Below are 21,925 nucleotides of genomic sequence, written 5' to 3'. Positions count from 1 at the left end.
AATTGCCATTGATTTACTCAGCTGTCCAGCATAGCCCCATCTTAAAGGGCAGTTCTGCTCCTCTAGGCTTCAGTTATATTTTTTTTCACATGAAGGTGATTGCATGGAAAGGCTGCATCTAGTGCAAGATGAAGTGTTTGAATTCTGCCTTATCCTTAACTATGCTCTTCACCTCTAGTTGTGTCTTCCCCCTTCTCAAGTTATCTTTTTAGAGCTTCCCTTTCATTCATATTATTGCTCATCTCTCCTTGAATTATTCAGTATAATTTTAAAAATAAGACTGAGCCAACACTAAACTGTTTGTAAAACATGGAGTCCATTCTCTATAGTCTCTCATCACTATAGTCTGTTGCAATTTAACAGTAGTTTTAAATATCATCGTTCCAGAATTACTCTTTCCCCTTCTCTGATAAAACTAGAAATAATTTTGAAAAGACCAATTACTTCTACTTTATTATCAAAATTGTTACATTGCAGCTGTTGTTCAACAAAACTGTGTTTTGGCATATGGGTTCTTTCCATTTAGATGCCAATATACAAGCCATAACCACTACTTCAAAATGTGATAAGCATCATATATGGAGTCTAACATAACTTGAGCTATTATAACATTCTGTAACCTACATTTCCTTTCCCTTTTTTATTTTTTTGAGTCAGTCCTGGCACCTACAATACTATAGTTACCCACCAGTGTTATTAGGATAAGGAAGTTAGCCATAAACCACAGAACACACACACTCAGATTCCCCAGGGAAATGACTTCTCTGCAGGCTTTGAAGTGAACTGCTCCAGCAGGTGTGATCAGGATCACACTAAGGGACTGCAGGGACCTTTCCCAAAGTGGGAGGCTTTGTAATTAGTACCAGGAGAGTCAGCTCAGTGTGTCCTGCTCCGAGTGGGAAGCATGGAAGCACTGAAGCTCTGCCTCAGAGGCAGCTCTGGCTCAGCACAGGCAGAACCAGGAGTGATAGCAAAGTTCCAAACCTGCTGGAGCAGCCACCCCAACACAGCCTGTGGGGTGAACTGCCTCGGAGCTTCCCTGCAGTGGGAAGAGCTTGGCATTGGTGCTAGGAGTTCACCTCTGGGGCAGCGGCTCCGCATGCTAAACCCTGCCCAGGAAGGGGCTGGTCATCACTTGCTGCTGAGGAGTGGAGCGAGAGAGGAGCGCGGTGGGCCCCTGGTGTTAACCAAGGTCAACCTAGCACATCTGCTCAAGGGCACCCTTCACCCTTCTCGCCTCTCGAGCAGCCCACAAGGGCTGACAGAGACAGTGTTTGTCCTCAGGGTAAGCAAACTGAACACTGCACAGCGTTTTATTCAGTGCCAAAATCTGAAGTGGTCAGTGCCTTTTATTTATTTCATAAACAGAAAGAATGGTAAATGCCTGTATATTTACAATTCTAGTAAATAGGGAAGTCTAACAGTGTGATTACTTCCACAACAGCACATGAATACTGCATTCAGCAATGCTGTTCAACACAGATGCCTCAAAACCATTACAGCCAAACACACTATAGGTACCCATTATAAATACTAACATATTTCTATTTTCTTAAATAAACAAACATACAGCTTAATTCAGGAAGACCAAATGGTTCTGTGGTGCAATTCATTCCCTTTAAACATTTCTGTTGACAAACCAGGAATAATAAAAACAAACCCACTGCTTTGCAAGCCATGCGGTCCAGTCTCTCACACATGATCTAGGTAGATGCCATGCCTTTGTGCTGCACGGTTAATTTAAAAGGAGTAAATAATCTCTCTGTTAGAATTGGAAAGTATTTCTTCTTGGTAGGTACTTGACAAACCAAGTCTTGAACTTCATCACCACTTCACAGAAAGCTTCTGGCTGCAGTTTTTGAATCTTAGAACTGAGAGTTCAGAAGAAACAACTGAACATTTTCATCTGTAGCAGCAGAACTATAACCAAATATTTTCTAAGGACCATTTCAGGGAAGAAGTGAAGTTCCACTGAGTAGATTATCCCCCAGATGCAGGCTGTAAATGATGGTCTAGGTAAGCTTTTCGTGTTGAATCTGGTAGTAACATGCCTGAATTAAAACAAAGTTCAGATGAGCACAAGTGCCAGTTCACAGCAAAGCATCATACACAAAAAGGCTGATTTTCTTCTATGCAAGAAAACAGAGAACAAGGCTCTCTACAAGCAATGATGCTATAGTGGCACTCAACACATGATAATTTTCTGATATGAAAGCTAGCAAAATGAGCAACAGGAGACTAAGTTACAAATTACATCCAACACCTCATCAAGTAAGATAGCATGATTTGGGACTCAATACTTTCACAGCTCTCAGCTATGCCAAGATTAAAGTATATTTCTGGTTACAAGTCTCTCTTTGGCCTTTGACAGAAGGACTCAAAAAAAAAGAAAATCTATTTTTACACAGCAAGGATACAGAGATGAAGCATTTCAAAAGCACTTAGACTGAAAAGCAAAGGTTTCCATGACCCTGATCTCCTGTTCAGAGTTATTCACTTCTTAATGCTGGTTCAAATATGCACTGGGTCAGGTCAGCCAGGATCAGAAACTTAACATAAATGTCTCAGACAATACTTGCAGTCATGGCAAATTAGATTCTACTTCTGCTTCCACCATGTAGGATCTTTAGTAAATCTGAACCAATGCAAACCTTACTTTTTTTCCATATTATGAAACTACTAAGTCTTTAAAAAAATCCTCTGGACTCAACTATTTTGAGTTTGTGCAGACAGAAAATACAATAATGATAACACTTCAGTTTAAGATTCTTTCCTAAGCTGCAGATTAATAGCCTCCCTCCAAAACAACACCACTAAAAGGCTCCATACAGCTGAACTGTCACAAGATCCACATGAAAAACAGTTTTGAGGTACCAAAACAACATATTTCCATTATGAATGTCTTAGTGTACAATAGGATATTCTTCCAAACTCACTTTCTTCCTTTTCCCATACTTAAAAAGGTAGGAATATTTAATAAAATGTAGAGAGTGACAGAGTGGCTTTTTTTTCCCCCTAAAACATAATTCTTGGAAAGTCTTGATGTAATGTTAAACTTTAATGGAATAGCTAATCTCCAAAGCAGCACTTCATTTCAATTTTTATAGGGAGAGTAACGCTTGTTAAGTTGCAGGGGAATGACAAGCTCCAGGTGAGCATTTAGAGCACTTCAAGAGCAACCAATATTACCTTTGAGTAATCCACATTTGCACATTTGCACCATTTTTCTTAGTGGTACCTGCAATTCGGAGGTTAGCCAAAGCTCTACAATAAATTTCTCTGCCTATCCTAGTAAAGTATTTCAATTTAAAAAGTCAAGGAAGTTATAGCCTAATGTTCATGTAATTGACCTAAGCTGATCTTCATTGCTAAAAGGAGATTATTTCCAAAGAAAGCCTTTAATAACTCTGAATAGTTTTCATACCTTCAAGGTAGTGAACATGATGCCTTGCTCCCCATGCTGGAGATAGGGATCCATCAGGTCTTCAATTAAGTGCACTTCAGACCCCAAATTCCTTATCCTGCCACATGTGAGAGCGGGAAAGTGAACATGGGAACAAAAGCTGCCAGTATAATGTTTCTTAATTCTGAACTCAGGGCCTTTTCACAATAAAGATGGTTCAAGACTTTTTCAGACCAAAGCAAACTGTCAAGCTGGAAAATTTATAGTTACAAAAAGCCAGTAATTAATCCTACAAGGAGCAGGAGTGTTTAACAGAGAAGTACTTCTACTGCCTATGCTCAGCCTATGACTGATGCCACCCTTGGCGCCTACCTGGCTCGTAGAACCACATAGAGAAAAACAGGAAACAAGTCATCCATGGACCACAGAAAATCTTCCTGAAGGGTCTCAAGTACACTCTGGGAGATCTCTTCAAAAGTCTGCTGGATCACCTTCAGCTTGTCAGCTGGGGTAAACGTGGTACTATTTGGAGAGCAAAAGCAAACCAGGGTAACAGTAAGCAGTGAGCACCTAAATTAGGAAGGGTTTGCAGGCTCGCATGTGCCCATGGAGGTCAGTCAGACATTGACACTGCAGCAGCCAGGGCTGCCAAGGCTGCACAGTACCCGGGTTACAAACACCATACCAAGGCACACTACTGCAAGTGAGACTCTCTTCATACTTTCATGGTGCTTTAATATAGTGGTAAAAAGGGAAAAATTCCTTTCTAAAATATTTTTTAATTTACTAATTTCTTAAGCTCAGGTTACTTTACCACAGCTGTTTGGAAATTCACATGTGTATTTCATAGACGTCCTTATGCCTTTGATTCTAAATGGTGCCCTACAGACACCTTTCAGTCATGTTTATGAGGCAACACTTCATTCCCCACTAGGAGAAATTGCATCTTTACTCAGAACTGGAAAACATCTTAGTGACTTCTCTTAGGAAGGTACACAAGAAAGGGTGACATGTAAAGGATCCCAGTCAAGTAAACGAGATACTACTATAGCAGTAACAGTGAAACACAAAGACAAATTGCAGAGAATTACCTGATTTGCTGTAAACATTCAACAGCAGAGGCAAAGCAGGCGTCTTTTGTGTTTGACGATACCTGTGGAATCATGGTAAGATTCATCAGGCAGGTTCAGCACTCCCACTGTTCAGTGTTGAACCTCTTTCAACAAGATCATTATTAAGAATGTAAACTACACATTTTTGCTAATCAGAAAGTATATAATTATATAATTCTCTTAATTAAGCAGCTTGAAAGTCTCTTTCCTAGACTTTCATTCTTACACTTTCACAACTAGGGACTGAGCAAAGGTCTCTTAAATTCATTACCAAGTCAGTCAGTGAGTGACAAAGCTGGACTGATGGCCACTGTAAGGAATCACAGAATGGCTGGGGCTGGAAGGGACCTCTGGAGATCATCTAGTGCAGTGCCCCTGCTAAGTCATTACCATAGCATTTAAACAGTAGACAAACTTAGGGGAAATATAATAACATGGTATATCTTAAGCAAAAAGGTTGGCCAAAAATTCCTTGATCACTTTGATGATTTCAGTTTCTTAAAAGAAGCACTGGGCAAAACATGTAAACAAGGCCCAATGAACATACCTTTCTACTCTCTCCAAGGATGGACACAGTTCCTGGCCAAAATTTCCTGCAAGAAACCCAAGACAAAACATAGTCTTAAAGTATCTTTTGCATTACAGGAACGAAGTCATCATGTTCTGAGACACAACAGCCCTTCCTACAGGATCCACTACACCTCCTACAGGTACCCAGGAAATTGTGTAATTTGAAATGACTCACTGATTTTGGAGCAATGTCAATCTTTACCTCTTTCCCATCCCTTCCACCTCCCTGTTTTGGAAGAGGGAAGGTTTTATTCCCTCTCTCAACCCTTCTAATTGGCTTGAAGACATGTTTAGATGCATTTAAATCAAAGAAAATACTTTAGAAAATCGAGGCTTTGTTTTAGTTGCTTTACCTAATTACATGCCATAACCTGTTGCAGTTTGTGTATTGTTGTAGCATACTCACGCTTGCACTCCAAGAAAGCTGAGAAGAGCCATATCAGTTTGTTTGTTTAGGCGTAAAACGCATTCCCAGTAAATGTCCTCCTCACGCTCATTGTCCAAGGCATACAACATAAACAGAGGGGGATAGAGGCGTGGCAGTAATACAGGAAGCAGCAAGCCAAAACTGGTTACCACGTAGCTGCAACAAAAAAACAGAGGGGGTGGTTTGCAGAGGAAGACATAAAAAACCCTAATTACCTATAAAAATTAAATTAAAATAATTGGAACAAATCTTTAATGTACACGAGCCTATTCTAAAGGGATAAGAGTAAAAAAATAAGTACAAATCCACCAAATAGCAACTCTGATAAGAAAATGTTATAAATTACCTCTAGTGCTCTGAATACTTTTCTGAAGCCCAGGCCCAAGCCTTAACTGGCTTACCCATAACAAACAAAAGCAAATTTTGTTTTAAGTAAAGAACCACTGTATGGACAAGCATGAAATGCTTATTACAACCATAACATGGAAGTTTGCTTATCAGAATCTGTCATCATAATCCAAGAGGAAAAAAAAAACACTGCTTAGATCCATCAGTTGAATATTGTTTATCTTCCTTCTCCCAAAGAAGAAAAAAAAAATGCAACTAATAAAATAAAGGCTTTGTTAATGTTTATTTGTTTTTCCTTTATGTACCCTGGCTCAGGAGATTCTGATCTGGAATCAGATTTCCCACTGCAAAACGATCGCCTTCCTTTTGGCTCCGTTGTCAGAAATGGAATTGTGCTGCCCTCTTCCGGGAGATCAGGAAACAAGAACCTAAAAGGCAACACACGTAACAACATTCGAGTCACATCACACGTTTCCACAGATCTCAGCACTAAGACAGCAAAAATAATACATGGTGGGCACAGCACAGCTAACACACACAGAGGGCCAGCTCCCTGGAGGAAAACTTAGGAAGGCCAACCTCTCCAAGGACACCTTTCCTACATTAACATTGCTTCCCTCCAGACAAGGCTTCTAATTGTTAGTAATTGGGAGTATTTCTGCTTTCAGATTGGCAGGACACAATTGAAACTGTAATTATTCTCAAGAATCTAAGCCAGCTGTTCATAGAAGATTGTTCATCCACGTTGGTAAGAACTTTAATGCCATATTGGTAAGAACTCCCTATCCTCACTAGTGTTCTATACCCTTTGAACACTGTCTTTGAACAGCACTGATATCCACAGACACAAAATTCTAAATCCATATTCCAGGTGAGCTGCTTACAGCCACATTTTGAAGTACAATGTAGGATGTAATGCAGGTGTAAAGAGTTCAGTTTTTCAATTTTTGACAAAATATTCAAGGCTCCTTAAAAAGATAGGAAAATACAAGCAAGCCCCAACATTAAGTAACAACTTGAACTGTACAACACTAGACAGCTTCAGTACATGGGGTAGCTTTAATGAATTCAGCAGTAGTTTGACTTGGAAATGAATCTCGTTACCTGACCAGCTGGAAGATGCGTTTGAGGTAGGACTTGATCTCCCTTACGGCCTCCTGCAGCAGTCGTCGATTTGCTCCTACTCCAACATAGGTCATTCTGTAGACCGCCACCAGTGTTTCCACCAGCTTGCCCAAGGGATGGAGAGGAGTATCACAAGCCTGAGACAATGTATATTAATTGGCCAGTCAGATAGGTCAATGGCAGACAAGTTTAAAAAAATGGAATCCAAGACAGATGGGTGAGAGATTCAACAACAGGCTTTCAAAAAAATATTACAATTATCTCAAAAATGAGCTACATTTAACAACTCGCCAATTGGATTATAAAATTTCTGTGTCAGCTAAACACAATTTATAGGAGTCAAGACAGTACCAGAACTTGTGCTACTACTTGGACTAGTCATCTGTTCAGTACCCTTAAAGTTAACATGCAAAAATTAGCAAGTATTTCCAGATACTTTGCTGGGATCAAACATTAAAGAATGAAAACAGTAACTGAACAGGAAGCGACTTTAAAAGGGCAGTCATTAGGTATTCAATGACTGTAGTCTTATTGTGGACTTCAATATATTAAGTGATGAGCAAGCATGGACTATGGATTACAAGAGTGCAAATATGGAATTAATTACGAAAGCTATTACAAAATGAGCTTGTCATGCCTTGCCATGCCTTAGTATGTGAGCATTTCAGTCACAATACCTTTATCAAATATTTTTTTATATTTTCATATTTTTCCAGGGTGAAGGCACCAATGTGTTGTGGAATGAACTCCAAACTTTCCAGTGTCTGAGTATGTGAGCGGCTCAGTAATTCTGGGCTGCAGTTTAAAAAGACAGATATTGTACAAGTTGAGACACACAATGGGGGAAAAAACCCCAACATTAACAACTCAACTAGAAATAAACATCAGCATGTCTCTGAAAGGGTTTGTAGTGCAGAGCAGTAAGGTTATGATCTCACTTGGGATTTGCTGTTGTTTTAACTAAAACTTTACAGCCAGAGTTTCAAGTTTAGAGCTGAGTGCAATCCCAGTTTCCTTCTCCATCCTGTTTTGCCTGGTTACACATTCTCTAGGAGCCAACCTGTCTTTGTGCTGCCGTCGGTTGGTGGTCAGAGCCACCGCAATGTTGTCCCAAGCCTTCCATCTGTCCCCCTGGCCAGGGCTCTCACAGCCAAGCTGGTTCCAGCATTCTTCAAATACTGCCTTCCATTTCTCATCAGGGGACACTGCCAGGATCCCAAGTTTCCGCCTAATAAAATGACCAGTGGGTTTGTTAAAATCAAATAGCAATGAAACAACACATTCAGCTTGGAAACCACCCATGGCTAACGTCAATCTCATCTCCCACACTGTTTTACCAAAAGCTGAGAAACTTAACAGACTCTAGTGTGAACCAGGTTTTATTACTAAGAATAAAGTTAGAGCCTACAACTAATTCCTACATTAGAGAACAGCTATGAACTTTGTTAGTTTTACTCTTTCTTGGAGCCTTCCAGGAAATGGTACAACAAAGGGCTAGTGCTTATCTTCACCACTGGTATTCATTCAGAAGTCTCATAACACATTCATGTAGCAAGGACAAATAAGTCCCAAGTATCTCACTATGCTGGAGTTTCCAAGCAGCACAGCTTCCCACATAAATACCAAGGATGGGTACACAGCTTCTGGCCCTGAAGTAGTAGCTACAGATAATGTTGCAGGGAATGTTAGGGATGTGCTGATAGAAAGCAAAACCAGCTCAGGCATCCTTTTACTGTCAGACAATGCTCAGGGATCATCTATAGCCAGAAGAAAACCAAGAGCTCTTCTACCCATGTGTATAGATAAAGATACCTCAGACCTACCATGAAATTTTGGGCTTTGAAAAGCTTTCTCAAAACAAGTAAGTGCCGTCACAGTTTAAATCAAGTGTCAGAAATTGCCAGACCTTTCATTAATATTTCTTCCAGCATATTTGAGATGAAAACTAACAACACAGGTAATTTCCCCATGCTGCCAGTTTCACAAAGCAGAAAAAGTAGACTCTAAGCCTTTTCAGAAATTATACCAGAAGATTTTAAACATGAAGACAGTCAGAAGAGGGTAGATGAAACCCTTATTTCACAAGCAATCCTCAAAAATATGTATATACATTTATTCATAGACTCCCTACTGGGGTAAAAAGCAGACAGCTGCAAAGGCTGCAAGTGTTCAGTTCAGCAGGGAGGCCCTGCTTAACTTGCATGCTGTTGTAGGTGTCAGCACTGTCAAAAGAAATTACCAGTGAAAGCTTTGGGAAGCCAACTGACAAGTAATCTATGTAAAAATATTAGAGTCGTGTTTCCCATTTTAATCTGAAATTTCAGAGCACGTTTCCAAGATACTGAATCCCATACAGCAATTGCTAAACCATTACATGGTGATACCACATACCAACATCTCACCATCGACCCTTTACTTAGGTTTCTTTTACTCAAAGATGTATCAATTATAACTTAAACATGTTTTGCTTTTTTCCCCCAGAAATAATTAAGCAAATTGCCCTAAGGCATCTGCTATACAGAGGGGTTTATGGATACTTTTCAAAGTCATCTTTGCCAAGGTATTAAAATGCTCTTTTGCAAATTGGCAACCTCTATTTTCTTACACACTGTTTGGAAGAGGTGGAGGATCTAGTCAATTCTGTCCAAATATATCCCCACTGGCATTATTAAATGACACAATTAATGAAATTAATTAGTAACTGCCAGAAGGCAGACAGGTCTCTGATTAACTTAACTGCTCTAATGGAACTTAAGTCTTTCTCAGGAGCTCAAAAGTCAGCAGCAGCTGTAAACTCAGGCTGTCAGCCAGTTCTAACATAAACAAATAAAAGTTTGAGACTGCTACAGCACAGTAGCAGCACATCAGCTGTCCTGTAATTTCATGCCACTATTTGCATATTCAAGTAGTAATTAAAGCAAATAATAACTATTAAAAAATGTTTATCTTATTTTATTTCATGAGAAGCAAGAAAGAGGAAAAATGTTTTCAAAATGTTTTCAGTGTTTCTTTGGGAAGTATTTTTGACCAGTCTTTGAAAAAAGACAATCATTCTGTTCCTAAGTAATACCGAACCACGTGAGATATTATTTATTTCTCCACACTCACAGTGCTTTAGGCTTGTCCTTCTCATTCTCATACAAACTAGGTTTGAAGTAGGTTCCTGTGATTTTTATTCCAGATCCCCACTCTCCACTGAAGAGACCTTCAATACAATCTCCATTTGGCAAGGTCAGTGTTCCCTTGAGAAAAGATAAAAAAAAAATTAACTAAAATCCATTGGGAACCAAATTACAACCTTTTTATTTTCTTAGATAGTTAACAGTTTACAGGTGACAACTGTAATACTGACCTTTCCACTCAGAGTCCAGTTATCTGAGAATTCCCCCTCATAGACTGTATCATCCTCAGAAAGCAGAATTCCAGTCCCCTACAAAAAGAATCACAAAGAACACAAAGCAGTAATTATAACAGAAGGGCAGACCACTGATCTAAAGATGCACTTCAGAAAACCTGTTATTAATTCTCAGCAAATAGTAAGTTTTAAGCTCTTTCTGAAGTAGCCCTAGATAAAACAGCAGAGATAATAAAGACAATTCTAGAAGCATGGACAATAGAAGATTAGAAGAACAGAAAGTTTCCACAGCCTAACACACTTATCTGCCTCAGAAAGCTGCCACACTTAGAGGAGAAGTCCCTAAGCCCAGGGTCTGGTGTCCAACTCACCATCATTTTGTTGCTGCTGAAGGCTCCTTCGTAATACAGTCCAAACTGAGTAACCACAACACCATTGCCTTGGCAAACATCATCTTGCCACATTCCCATATACTTTTCTCCTCTGAAGAAAAATGAAGTGGGAAAAACAGGGCCTAAATAGTACATTCTCCACTCCTCCTTTGGCTTTACAGCCACATTGACCAGTACAGAAATCATCAGAAGAGAGTCACAGAGCACTTGCTTTGGGTCTGTCAGTTTAGGTTCACCAGCCCCACAAAAATACAAACTCTTTTTGATACAAATAAATTAGAGTGAACTTTCTTTCCCAATTCAAATTTCAAATTGGCCATATCCAAGCAAGCTGATGAGCTGAAACAGTGCTGAAGCCCTGTTAAGCCCAATGAATGCCCCAAGGAACCTGAGCAGTTTGTTTTGCCAAAGTTTTTATTTCCTTTACCTAAAGTCTGATGACTCAAACTGAAGAGAATAAAAAAATTCAAAGAAACTAAGCTGTTCTTCTTGGGGAACAGGAGGGTGACCTATAAAGTCATACATGACGTTTTTGAAATATGAGGAATGCAAATATTGTGAAGAAGTACATCATATTGTACAAATAACAAAGGTCGTGATATAAAAAAATTTATTACACAGTTAAAGATTGGTTACAAATAAACATCAGCCTCTTTCAGACTATTTAAAATACCTTTTTTTCTTTATATAAGCACATGGATATCAGGCTAGAGTTGTTTGAAACTTAGTGCAAGTCCCAGATATTTCCAAACAACCTATTTTTTCAGTGTTCTGAAAGAGAATGTGACATTTTCCCCATGTAATTAACAAAAAATTAACTTCTCAAGACCTTTTCTTCTGCTTTTAGAGGGAACCTAGTGACTGATTTGATTCTGCTTCTTCCCAAGCATTTTCCTTGAAATGTATGCAGGAAAAACTATGTTTATAGTAAAGAGAGTAAGCCCAACCACTAAATAAGCTCAGGGTCTCTCCCAGCTGACCTGCCCCATAAGGTGGCAGGAAGCTTGTCTGGTGATTCATCCTGCCAGCTACTGAGGCCTCTGCTGGGTGAAGGCCCCTTGGAGAGAGATTCTGAATGTGCAGTTACTGGGATGGAAACTCCAAGTCACACTTGTTCAAACAACTGTTTTGCAAAAATGACAGCAGGCAATAGTGTCTGCAGCTATTCCTTTTTTGTCTGGGCTGCAGAATAAGTGTAGAAAACAAATCCTGAGGACACAAAGATACACAGATTACCAGAAGCAAAACTACATCAAGGCAGCTCACTCATGTTTGAGTGCTGGAGTGAAATGCAAATGCCACATTCCTCCTTCACCATGAACTAACACTGCATTTGGAAATTCTGGAGGTGAGAGGATTTGCAAGAAAAGCTGGTATCTATCTGTCCTAGGAAAATAAATGACTAAAGAAAGTATGCAGATACATCTCGGCACTACAGTGTAAGAACAACCACCTCTGAGCAAGACTAGGTGCAAAACTGACATGAGGAAATACCTAGAGATGTTACAAAAGCTCTGTTCCAGAAAAACATCTCCCCTTTACACTCCAGACTTTACCTGCTTGGCTTTTTAAGTGAGTATTCAGTTAAAGCAACAACAGTTCCTTGGGCATTCACCAAAAACTTTTTCCAGAAAAAGAACAATTAAATTGGTGACTGAAAGATTATATTGATGTGTGCTCAGGGTTCATTTTCTGCATATATTTAGTGCAAGCCTGTCTCTGACACCATCACTTCAGTAATCTGCCCCGAGAGGAAGCATTTCTCCTTCACTTCATTGGCAGAATAAGCCAATGGAAAACCTGAGCATGAGCTGAAATTAATGAGCACCATTATCTGCCATTGAACAATTAGTCCCAGTCTCATAGGCCTGGGATGAAAGAATATTTCTTACATGAGTTCTTAATACTTTCAGCACATGCACAACACAACGCCTCAATAAGACACCATTCTCAGAGCTAGCTTTCAGGCAGGAGTATGACAGAAAACAAGACAGGAAAAAAACAGTACAATCCCTCCACCAATCACTCCAGAAGCAGCACCAAAAAGCAGTTCCTAGACCCATCTCTTTATACTATCAACCCAGAAAGCCCAGCAATAAAGAAGGAAAAAAAAAAAAGACATATGCTATTACTGGTACTCACAAATCAAATCCTTTCCTACTCTTTTTGCAATTGCATGTCATACCCGAGTTTTAAGGATTTGTGAAAGCATTACCTTGTGATATCATCAAAAACTCCATAACCACTCTTCTTATCCATTATCCACTGTCCAATGAACATACTGGGAGAAGAAGAGGTCAGCTTCCCACTGCGCAGCAGCCCGTGCCCGTGCCGCATGTTATCCTGAAAACACCCCTCATACACCTCACCGGTAGCATAGCTGGAACAGCAACAACAACACAGAACAAGTAAGAGTCTTATCTACTGCTTTGCTGGGGGCTGGTTTTGGAGGTTTTGATTTATTATGTTTTGCTTGGTGCTTCCCTGAAACAGATAAGCCCTCTCTTTTTCCTTCTAGGAATTGCATTACAACCACACCAAATGGCAACTACAGTTAAAGTGTATTTGAGACAAAATATCCTTTAATACAAGTCTTTGGATGCTTTATTGTTTTAAAGCCACGCTGCCCAACAAGCAAGGGCATTGGAAGTGATATTTATCTCTCAAAATAAAGAATGTTATTGTAAGGTGGCAGCAACATTAGAGCAGACATTAATAACTGACCACTGTACAAGTTGCATTGTAAGAAAAGCAGAAAATAAACTACACTAACTATGACCACGAGTCTGCAGTGTAAGAAAGCTACACGCAGAGGCTTGGTCAGAGCATGAGCCCTGCTCTTCTGCAGCCAAGCAGTGACATCAACACAAGTGCCACAAGTTACCTGTACACTCCATGCCCACACATTTTTCCTTCCTTCCAGTATCCCACGTAATGGTCCTCCTTATTCAGTCCTTTGTTAGGCACTCTGTATTCACCATACCTGCCAGTGCAGAGATGGAACACAAGCAACTGTAACACCAATGCATTTCATTAACAGAGCAGATACACATCATGGAGCCATTCTAAAATCAGAATGCTCTCTCTCATTTTTGTGCATCTTTAACTACAGCACTCACAGATGATAGTTTTTATAAGAGAAAGCAAGAATTCCAGCATCACTAGATGGTCAATGTAGTCCACACTGCATTCTCCTGTTTGATTGTGACATGTTGTAAATACTGGTCTCACAGACACACTGAAGCATTTTTCTCAGGCCATGAGTCTTTTCAAATCATAAGACTGCTTCTACCTTTATTATTTTCTTCAGCTCTTGATAATTCAAGTACCCTCTATTCCAGGGAAAGCTGAGGACATATATTGCTACATAAAAGATTTTTTCAAAATATGTTAGCTTCAAATTATGCTCGGTGACAAGGAATTATTCACGATTTCAGTATGCCTGAAAAGAATGAGATACACAACTGTATTTATTGATTTTAATCTCCTGAAGAGATCAAAATCCAATTCTGAAGGTTGTCCTCAGAGCATGTCCACGCAACATGAAACTGCTGTTAACTGCTGAGACTATAACATGCATGCTGGAATACAAATATACACATTTGATAATCTCAGCAATTACAGCTAAATACTAATCCATTTCTTTCTGGCTGGGAGTTGTTTGCAGTATTTCCATCTCCAACAACCCTAAAATCTTCAGGATTAGTTACACTTAGTTACAAATGACCAAAGCTTTGATATTGTTTTATAGTTTGATGTCATACCAATAGCCAAGAGGAATTTGAAAAAGCTGTCTGTGGCTAGACAGCTATTTCAATTTCTATTTCAATTTTCCCCTCCAACCCAATATTTTAAAACATATCTTGAAGCCAACAGGACTCCTCGCATATTTTTATCCTGCCCAATACAGACATGTCTGCTCATAAGATGCATATAAAAATGCCTTTGGAAATAAGTTAGTAAGTCTCAACAGTGCTCTAAGCAGATTCTTACCAATGAAGTCCACAGATTAATTCAAAGCTGTTTAATACATTAAGTTATTTTCAAGCGGTTTTATTTGTTTCACCAGATAACATGATAATGTCCAGACCTTCCATTCAGCCTACTTTCAGTCTCCTCTGTAATAGTTATCTTCATCATCAAGATCACATATTCATATTAGTTTTCACCCAAACCCTGAAGTCTCAATTCAAGATTTTGTCTCTTGGCTAAATTACTAAACCTTTGCTCTACCAGAAATATAGCAAAGAAAACACTAGAGAAGATGCATCACTATGTTGTAAGTCAGGTCAGTAAGATTCACTGTAAAACCTTTAATTAAAAAGGTTTTGTTGTTTTCTCCTACAACAAAAGGTATTTCTTGCCTGGCTCCATAAGTAGTTAGAATATCTTACCCATCCTCCAACCCAGTCCGGAAAGTCCCAGAGTACATTCGTCCATCTGCCCATTTTAAGATCCCTCTGGAAAAAATACAAACCCATGCAAATAAGTAAGATAATCAGTTCACTTTGTACTTTACAAATACCTTCTGTGAGTAAACCTACTTATTGTTACAGCAACCACTTAATTTTGGTTTCAACAGTTTCATTCCAATGCTTTTACCTTCCATGGGGTTTTCCTGAAAGCCACCTCCCATCATAAACAGCATCCTTGAATCGAGGGTCCTTGTAGAAGGTGTATTTGGCACTGCGAGAAATAGGAGGTTCCTGTCTTGGCACATTCCCACCAGCTCCATACAGAATCATGTCAGAAGTCCCTCTAAGGGCCTGATCCACTGCTTGGCTTATTGCCCTCAGCCACTTGGTCTGAAACAGAAAGTGGTTCACGACAGAATTTAGCCAACAGCTGTCTTTGCACCAACTCTCACCTTTACAGCAAGCACAATCATGTTGCTGGCACTGCTCAGCACAGTGCTGTGCACAGTAACACTGCTACACTCGGGCACCATGTACAGCCAGCCTGCACACTTAGCTGCAGAAAGATTTCATTATTGGGGAATACTCAGGTAATCCTTCTCCCAGTTTCGTTTCACAGTAGGGGGAAAAAGCCTAATTTTTATCACTGAAGCCATGTCAAATTTGTAGAAATGCCTACCTTCTCCTGTGGTGTTGACGAAACAAGAACAAATTGCTCTTCGGGTGTTGTAATCTTCAACCCGTTCCTACACAGGGGACAAGTATTTTAATCTGTGAAATTCCATCCTGGAACCCCAAGGCTTCTTAGAGCACTGTTACTGTATTTTCCCTACCCCAGCTACCACTCCCTTTAAGTTAGCATTAAAAGAAGCAGCAGCAAAGAAGACTTGCTTCCCTCTCAACCACCTTATTCTTTCTGATGTTTACACAACTTTAAGAAACAGAAATACATTTTCTGAAACAAGAAAAAAGGGTACACATGGCTGCAATCACTGCTTTCCACTCCAAGTTCACAATAATTGGTTACAAAATGCTCATCTTCTCTCCCAAAAGATCAGACTATTTCAGCATCACAAGCAAAAATACTCACACATTACCAGCTTCTTCTGAAAGAGCTTCTACCCACAGTGTGGACAAGGGAAAGATATGGTGTGTTGAGAACTGTAGGAAAGGAGAACAGAAACATCATCAATTACTAACCCATTAACCTGGCCCCATTTTTTTCAAAATGGTTTCTTTTTTCCCTTTGTTCGAGAACTAGGAAAAACTGAGCATTAGGGACTCTTTCTACCACTTTGCTTCAAGGAACAGCCAACAGAAACCCTGCCAGCCACAGGGCAACTCAATGAAATGTTAAAAAGACACATAATTTCAGATTTACTTTTACACTGGAAAAACTTCACTATATGAAAAATATGTAATGCTATTTGAAGCAGAGAAAAGGTTTTGTTCCTGGCTGCAAGCTGGCTCACCTGAGCATGTACCAGAGCATCGTTGAAGAGGATGAACCAGTTCACAGAGAATCTTCCCGCGTGCTGCAGCGACAAGCCCCGATTGCTGCTCTCGCAGATCAAACGCCGCTCCGGCTTCCGCAAGGAGTCCTGCAGTGGAGTCAAAAGCAAAATGACAGAATCCCACTCCTCACTGACTGTGACTTAAGGTCGGTGCTTTAGTCTTTCATAGTAAAGGCCCAACCTTTCTAAAGAGTACTACAGCAACACCAGCTGGAAAAAACAGGAAGTGCAACTGGGACAGCAGCATTAGTAACAGACACAGGCAGAGTGAGCGGGAGATTCAAGCTGCTAATGGACTGGCAATCATCACCATACCGTCATTTTCCCAGGAAAAGTCTTCCAGAAGCCAAGGGTGTATTCTGCTTCTTTCATTTTTCTGCTAAGATGAACAGCAAGGTTCTCGTAACATGAACTAGAATCCTGCAGCTTCTGGTATTCTGGAGATGCCTGCAGGGCACGAGGTAAGACATAGCTGAGGGTGCTGCTGAACCCCTGTACCAACACCACCAACCAAGCTGCAATGCCACTGCTCATTTTATGAAATCAGCACTAACTGCATGACAGTTGGTCCGGGTAATAAGCAGAACAGATAAAATTACTTTCTTGGTCACATGTTCTGTTAGTGCCCTGATAGTTTTGTAAAACCACAAGAAGGTCCCTGAATGTTACAGGGAGAATGATTAATACACAATTACATTACCTTCTTTCTTGCAGCTTAACAAGCTGTCCCAGAAGTAGTGCTCATAATTGCAGGAACAATACTCTAAATCACTAATTACAATATTGGGCTAAATGTACAAGTAGTTACTGTGCCTGTTTAGTCATCTTTTATTTCAAAACAAAGTAATTATACACCTCTAAATGGGTGGTAAAAGTCTACCTAATAATATGTAGTGTTTTTTGTAGAGTATTACTGCCAAGGGTAGCTGCAATGATGCCAGATGAAACTGAAAAGCAAAAGGCAAACATCAAAACAATATAATTGCAATTAAGCACTCAGCCACACAAACAAGCTCTGGCAGAGTAACAAGTTTCTACCTGTCACATGATCTGTGTAGGTGGTGTAAGATTATGCAAATAAATCTACAAGATCTTCCCTGCAGCAAATACAAGTTTGAAGTAGATCCTCTGAGGAATAAACTGGTTTTAATTATCTGGCATTTACTTCACACAGTTACTTCCAAGCTATAAGTTTCATGTGTTTAGTTATTGCACTATAGATAGAAAAACCATCCTACCACTTCAAAACACGTGGCAAGCTTTAGCAAAGTTCTCGCATAATTATGAAGTCGTCCAAATGGCATGAAAAACAGAGCATTCAAAACTTCTACCAGCTGGAGGTTTTCCTCATTCTTCTCAGACAGTTTCTGTAGCAGCTCCTGGTTTTTACTCAAGAAGTCTCTAAATGATGGGACCATTAGAAAACAGAGGGATGAAAGAAGAAAAAAGCCATTAAGACATCAGTGATGTTTTATGTAAATTAGCCCAGATCATCCCTTTTTGGATTATCATAAACCAATAAAAATTGTAAGGGCAAATACATGCTGCTTATTCATCTATTCACAATTTAGTTTGAGGAAGTGCAGCAGTAAGGACATGTAGCTAAAACTACAACACGAACTTGTTTTTTACTTGTAATTTCATATGCTCAGTCATCAAACTGCCTGAAGGAAGTTGACTATGTTGCTCACTTGGAGTGTAACCAATTGCCTGTTTCCTCTTTACCACTTGATTAGTAAAGTACAAGCAGGTGAAAAGACATCCCCCATTGCTTTTAGAGTAGTAGTAGGTTTCTGACACTCTTGATTCATGCAAGAAGGCCTGAAAGAACTTAATTTTGCTCTAGTACACTTCCCTAAATATACTGAAATAATATTTCCCCCCTGCAGTTGTTCAAGGTAACTGAGTATCCTTCCCCTAACTATAAAAATTACATCCTACCTCAGAGAAAGGCAGGAAATCTGTTCAATCCTCAGTCTGATTTCCAAGAGGGATAACTAATCTAGTTCAGAGAAGAAGAGGGAAATGATTCTAAAGACAGTATATTAGCACACAAACCCAGGATTTCCTCATTAAAAGGAAAGCACACCTATTTTTCCCTCTCCTTTGCCATAGATATGTGCACACTGATGCAAGAATCAAGCTAAGAAAGCAAGCCCCAGGGACAGCAAAACACATCAAAGTTCACAGCAGACTCCCTAAGAATGCTACAGCATTAGTGAGATGCCATCGCACACAAAATACTGTACCTTGTCCAGGTCTGCTAGTGGTATTTAAGAACTCAGTTACTGAACAAGCCTTAGGAATAAAGTCTTTTTTAGAGGGAAGGTTGTTTCTCCTAGTTTTAAATTTATGCCTCTGGATAGCTTGCTATTTTTGATTTGAGATCCTCACATGGAGGTTCCTCTGTTGAAAAGCATCAAACAACAACTGACAACACACACTACAGCTTGTCTACTCTGTTTCTTCAGAGGACATGCTCAAAAACCTGCCAGCTATGGAGACTTCCATTGAAGCTGGTACTTTTTGAAAGTCAGGACTACATCTAATGCATTCATGCTGCAGAACATCCATAAAAAACGGGCTGACACCATTAACCATTTACTTAAGACAGTAACCCTCAGGGAAGGAGTGGGGGAAATTCATCATTACCAGCAAAAATATTCTTAACTTTACTCTGCAAGAAGCAGGACAAAACTTGCACGACATCTCTTCCCTGAAATGTTATTTACCTAATGAGACCTGGTTGCAGTAGGAGAAGCTGTGACACCCAGCAGTGACAACTGATGTGATGAATTCAGCACTGGGTGATTTCAGTATCAATTTTAAACAAGCTTATACTTGAACTAAGATTTCCTCTAAGTCACCCTAAAAATCCTGACCATTGAAAAAAGCTTCTCTGTGTCTCTCAGCAGGGTGATTCTGCATTTAGACTTTGGCACTGATCCTCAGGGGGCAGAATATTCTTTGTCCTAGGTACGTGGAACTTTCAGTACCATAACTTACACTGCATTCAAAGCGCTCCATAAATGTTAACTGAATTACTCATAACTGCAGAATTTGTGAAGGAAAGGCAGCGATTCCACAGACAAACTAAAAATTACCCTCAGTACAACAACTTCTTCAAAGAATTAGGATGAGAGACCCAGTGTCATTACTTTATTTCCCAGACAAAAATTCTATAGAAATGAAAAAAAAAAAGCTTTAGGATCTGAAAACCTCAACTGTACTGTCTCAGGCCTTAAAATACAATTCCTTCCTCACATTTACAGCATCTGTGCATGAAATAGAGCAAAGAAACCATGGGAGGCAGAGAAGATGCACATGCAGAAATATTATTTTTGCATCATTTTAAAGCACTTTCATAAACTTAAAGAATTCAAATAAAATTAATTCACCTTATCTACTGTAGCTAATTCTCTTTGGTATTTTCTTAACAGCAACATTTAAAAGAATAAATACTAACACTGAACAATGATGAACATTTAACCTTATTTATCTAAAGTTTTCAAAAATCATTATCTGAACTCTATGTTTCTTTGAAGGAATTTCCAATAACAAGCCTTTTTTCCTCCATTATCCACCTTCAAGATGAACTAACTGAACTCAGCAGCATTTTAACCTAAATTTTTATCACAGCTGGGAGGAGATAACTTTTTATCTGAAGGAAAAGGAATTAGTGTACTCAAGTATGCTGAGAGCAAGTCTCTGCATGGTCATTACTACACACATACACTCTCCATTCTTTACAGTTCTTTGCTAATTGATAAAAAATGTCAATAAATGGTAAAGGTTTGCTTACATTGCTGGCTTTGCAAGGAGCATAAATCCTCCCATTACGAGGAAGTTTGTTACTGAAGTACAATACCTAATATAGGGAAGAAAAAGATCTTCAATTACAAAATGAAAACATCCAGGAAAGCAGCAACTGTTGAAATGTCCAAGAGTTTATAATGACATCTGTAATATCTTTTACTACACAAGTTATACAGTACTTGAGCAACACCCAGTGTTACTGAACTCTTGGCATTCACCTTCCACATGGGGCAGTGAACATGCATTATTACATGTTTCTGCTGCCATTAGCACAATGCAGAGGGCTTAATTTTATTTCAACCTATTTCAACCTTCAACCTATTTCAACCATTCAGTACTACTAGCTTCTAATTATAGTCAAGATGGAAATTTCAAGAGAGGAATTTTCTCTTTTCCTGCTATTCAACATTCTGTGACTTCTCCCCATCACCATTAAAAAAACAAACCAAAACCACCTTTCTCCAAGTGAAGAGGTCTCTGCTTAGCAGAGAGGTCTCTGTTTAACAGATTATACTTGTGTTGCCTGACTGATCTTGAAAGGTGTTCATGGTGGAACGCTGAGATTCTGATGCCATACACATAAAAACATGTAAGCAATAGGGAGCAAAGGGGAAGGGCAGAAGACAAGCAGTAGTGAGAATAGAGATCAGGTATTTAAGTCTTTGAGGAAGAAAAAATTAAAACCTTCTATTCTCAGTAATAAGAACCAATTTTGAAAATTCAGGTTAAAAGAAAAATTCAAGTTGAAGACTAAGTAAGAAAATGAGAAAATACATATTTAGAATTATGAACAATCTATATGATAAACAGAGATGGAAGCTTCTTTTTTCGTGATACAGCATAAGTTTGTCACTGACCTAGCAAAAATGTTACTGGTTGTGCCTGTGTTCAAAAAAAGTGCAACTATTTATCCATTCAAACTGCTACTGCATAACAACTACTGCATAACAACCGAAGTTGATAATCTCAAAATTTTGTTTCCTTAGATATTTTTGGCTATCTGGTAACCAAGGCTACATTCAGATAAGACACTTTTAAACTTTCTGTTAAGCCATTATTTTTCACCAAAAAAACTGTAAGTATTAAGAATGAGACGTCTGTCACATTTAAATAAAATTGTCCAGAAACTAGGAGTTACTGATGGGAAAGACAGAAAACAGGTTAACTGCGTAGATCTTCTCTCCCAAATGCTTTAAGCCAATAAAAACAATAACTAGGAAAATCCAGACTTAATTCTGAGTACTAAAGTAGCTCCAGCTTTTGGGTGACAGGCGTAATGCCAGCTGTTCAGCAGGTATGAGGACAGAAGAATTTTTGTCTGGAAGACAATCTTTAGTTAATAACTACTGAAAAAGCATTTAGTAAGCTCAATAAACCCCCAAAGGTAGCTTTAATTACCAGCCTAGCAATGGTAAGTCTTACTACATTATACTACAAGATCCTTACTA

The 21,925-nt window shown here is 39.2% G+C and overlaps 1 protein-coding gene across 2 annotated transcripts in view; it reads right to left on the bottom strand.

Annotated features, from left to right (window-relative positions):
- Nucleotides 1–1,331: 1,331 nt before the first annotated feature.
- ALS2 (alsin Rho guanine nucleotide exchange factor ALS2) overlaps nucleotides 1,332–21,925 on the bottom strand; it is a 36,939-nt gene continuing 16,345 nt past the window's right edge. For both annotated transcript variants that reach the window (XM_021555454.3, XM_021555455.3), the window contains exons 12-34: nucleotides 20,464–20,529; nucleotides 17,900–18,062; nucleotides 16,977–17,108; nucleotides 16,620–16,748; nucleotides 16,238–16,308; nucleotides 15,827–15,893; nucleotides 15,335–15,537; nucleotides 15,127–15,192; nucleotides 13,617–13,715; nucleotides 12,948–13,112; nucleotides 10,712–10,823; nucleotides 10,338–10,415; nucleotides 10,094–10,227; nucleotides 8,046–8,213; nucleotides 7,663–7,780; nucleotides 6,965–7,122; nucleotides 6,166–6,288; nucleotides 5,492–5,668; nucleotides 5,063–5,108; nucleotides 4,495–4,556; nucleotides 3,776–3,925; nucleotides 3,425–3,521; nucleotides 1,332–2,051 (exon numbers count right to left, since the gene is read on the bottom strand). In XM_021555454.3, the coding sequence (XP_021411129.2) occupies nucleotides 2,013–2,051; nucleotides 3,425–3,521; nucleotides 3,776–3,925; nucleotides 4,495–4,556; nucleotides 5,063–5,108; nucleotides 5,492–5,668; nucleotides 6,166–6,288; nucleotides 6,965–7,122; nucleotides 7,663–7,780; nucleotides 8,046–8,213; nucleotides 10,094–10,227; nucleotides 10,338–10,415; nucleotides 10,712–10,823; nucleotides 12,948–13,112; nucleotides 13,617–13,715; nucleotides 15,127–15,192; nucleotides 15,335–15,537; nucleotides 15,827–15,893; nucleotides 16,238–16,308; nucleotides 16,620–16,748; nucleotides 16,977–17,108; nucleotides 17,900–18,062; nucleotides 20,464–20,529 (2,623 nt within the window). In that variant the 3' untranslated portion in view covers nucleotides 1,332–2,012. The remainder of the gene's footprint in view (nucleotides 2,052–3,424; nucleotides 3,522–3,775; nucleotides 3,926–4,494; nucleotides 4,557–5,062; nucleotides 5,109–5,491; nucleotides 5,669–6,165; nucleotides 6,289–6,964; nucleotides 7,123–7,662; nucleotides 7,781–8,045; nucleotides 8,214–10,093; nucleotides 10,228–10,337; nucleotides 10,416–10,711; nucleotides 10,824–12,947; nucleotides 13,113–13,616; nucleotides 13,716–15,126; nucleotides 15,193–15,334; nucleotides 15,538–15,826; nucleotides 15,894–16,237; nucleotides 16,309–16,619; nucleotides 16,749–16,976; nucleotides 17,109–17,899; nucleotides 18,063–20,463; nucleotides 20,530–21,925) is intronic.

Source organism: Lonchura striata, chromosome 8 (assembly GCF_046129695.1).
Source record: "Lonchura striata isolate bLonStr1 chromosome 8, bLonStr1.mat, whole genome shotgun sequence".
NCBI lineage: Eukaryota > Metazoa > Chordata > Aves > Passeriformes > Estrildidae > Lonchura > Lonchura striata.
Note: the sequence above shows the minus strand (reverse complement) of the source record. Positions and strands in the feature narration are given on the sequence as shown.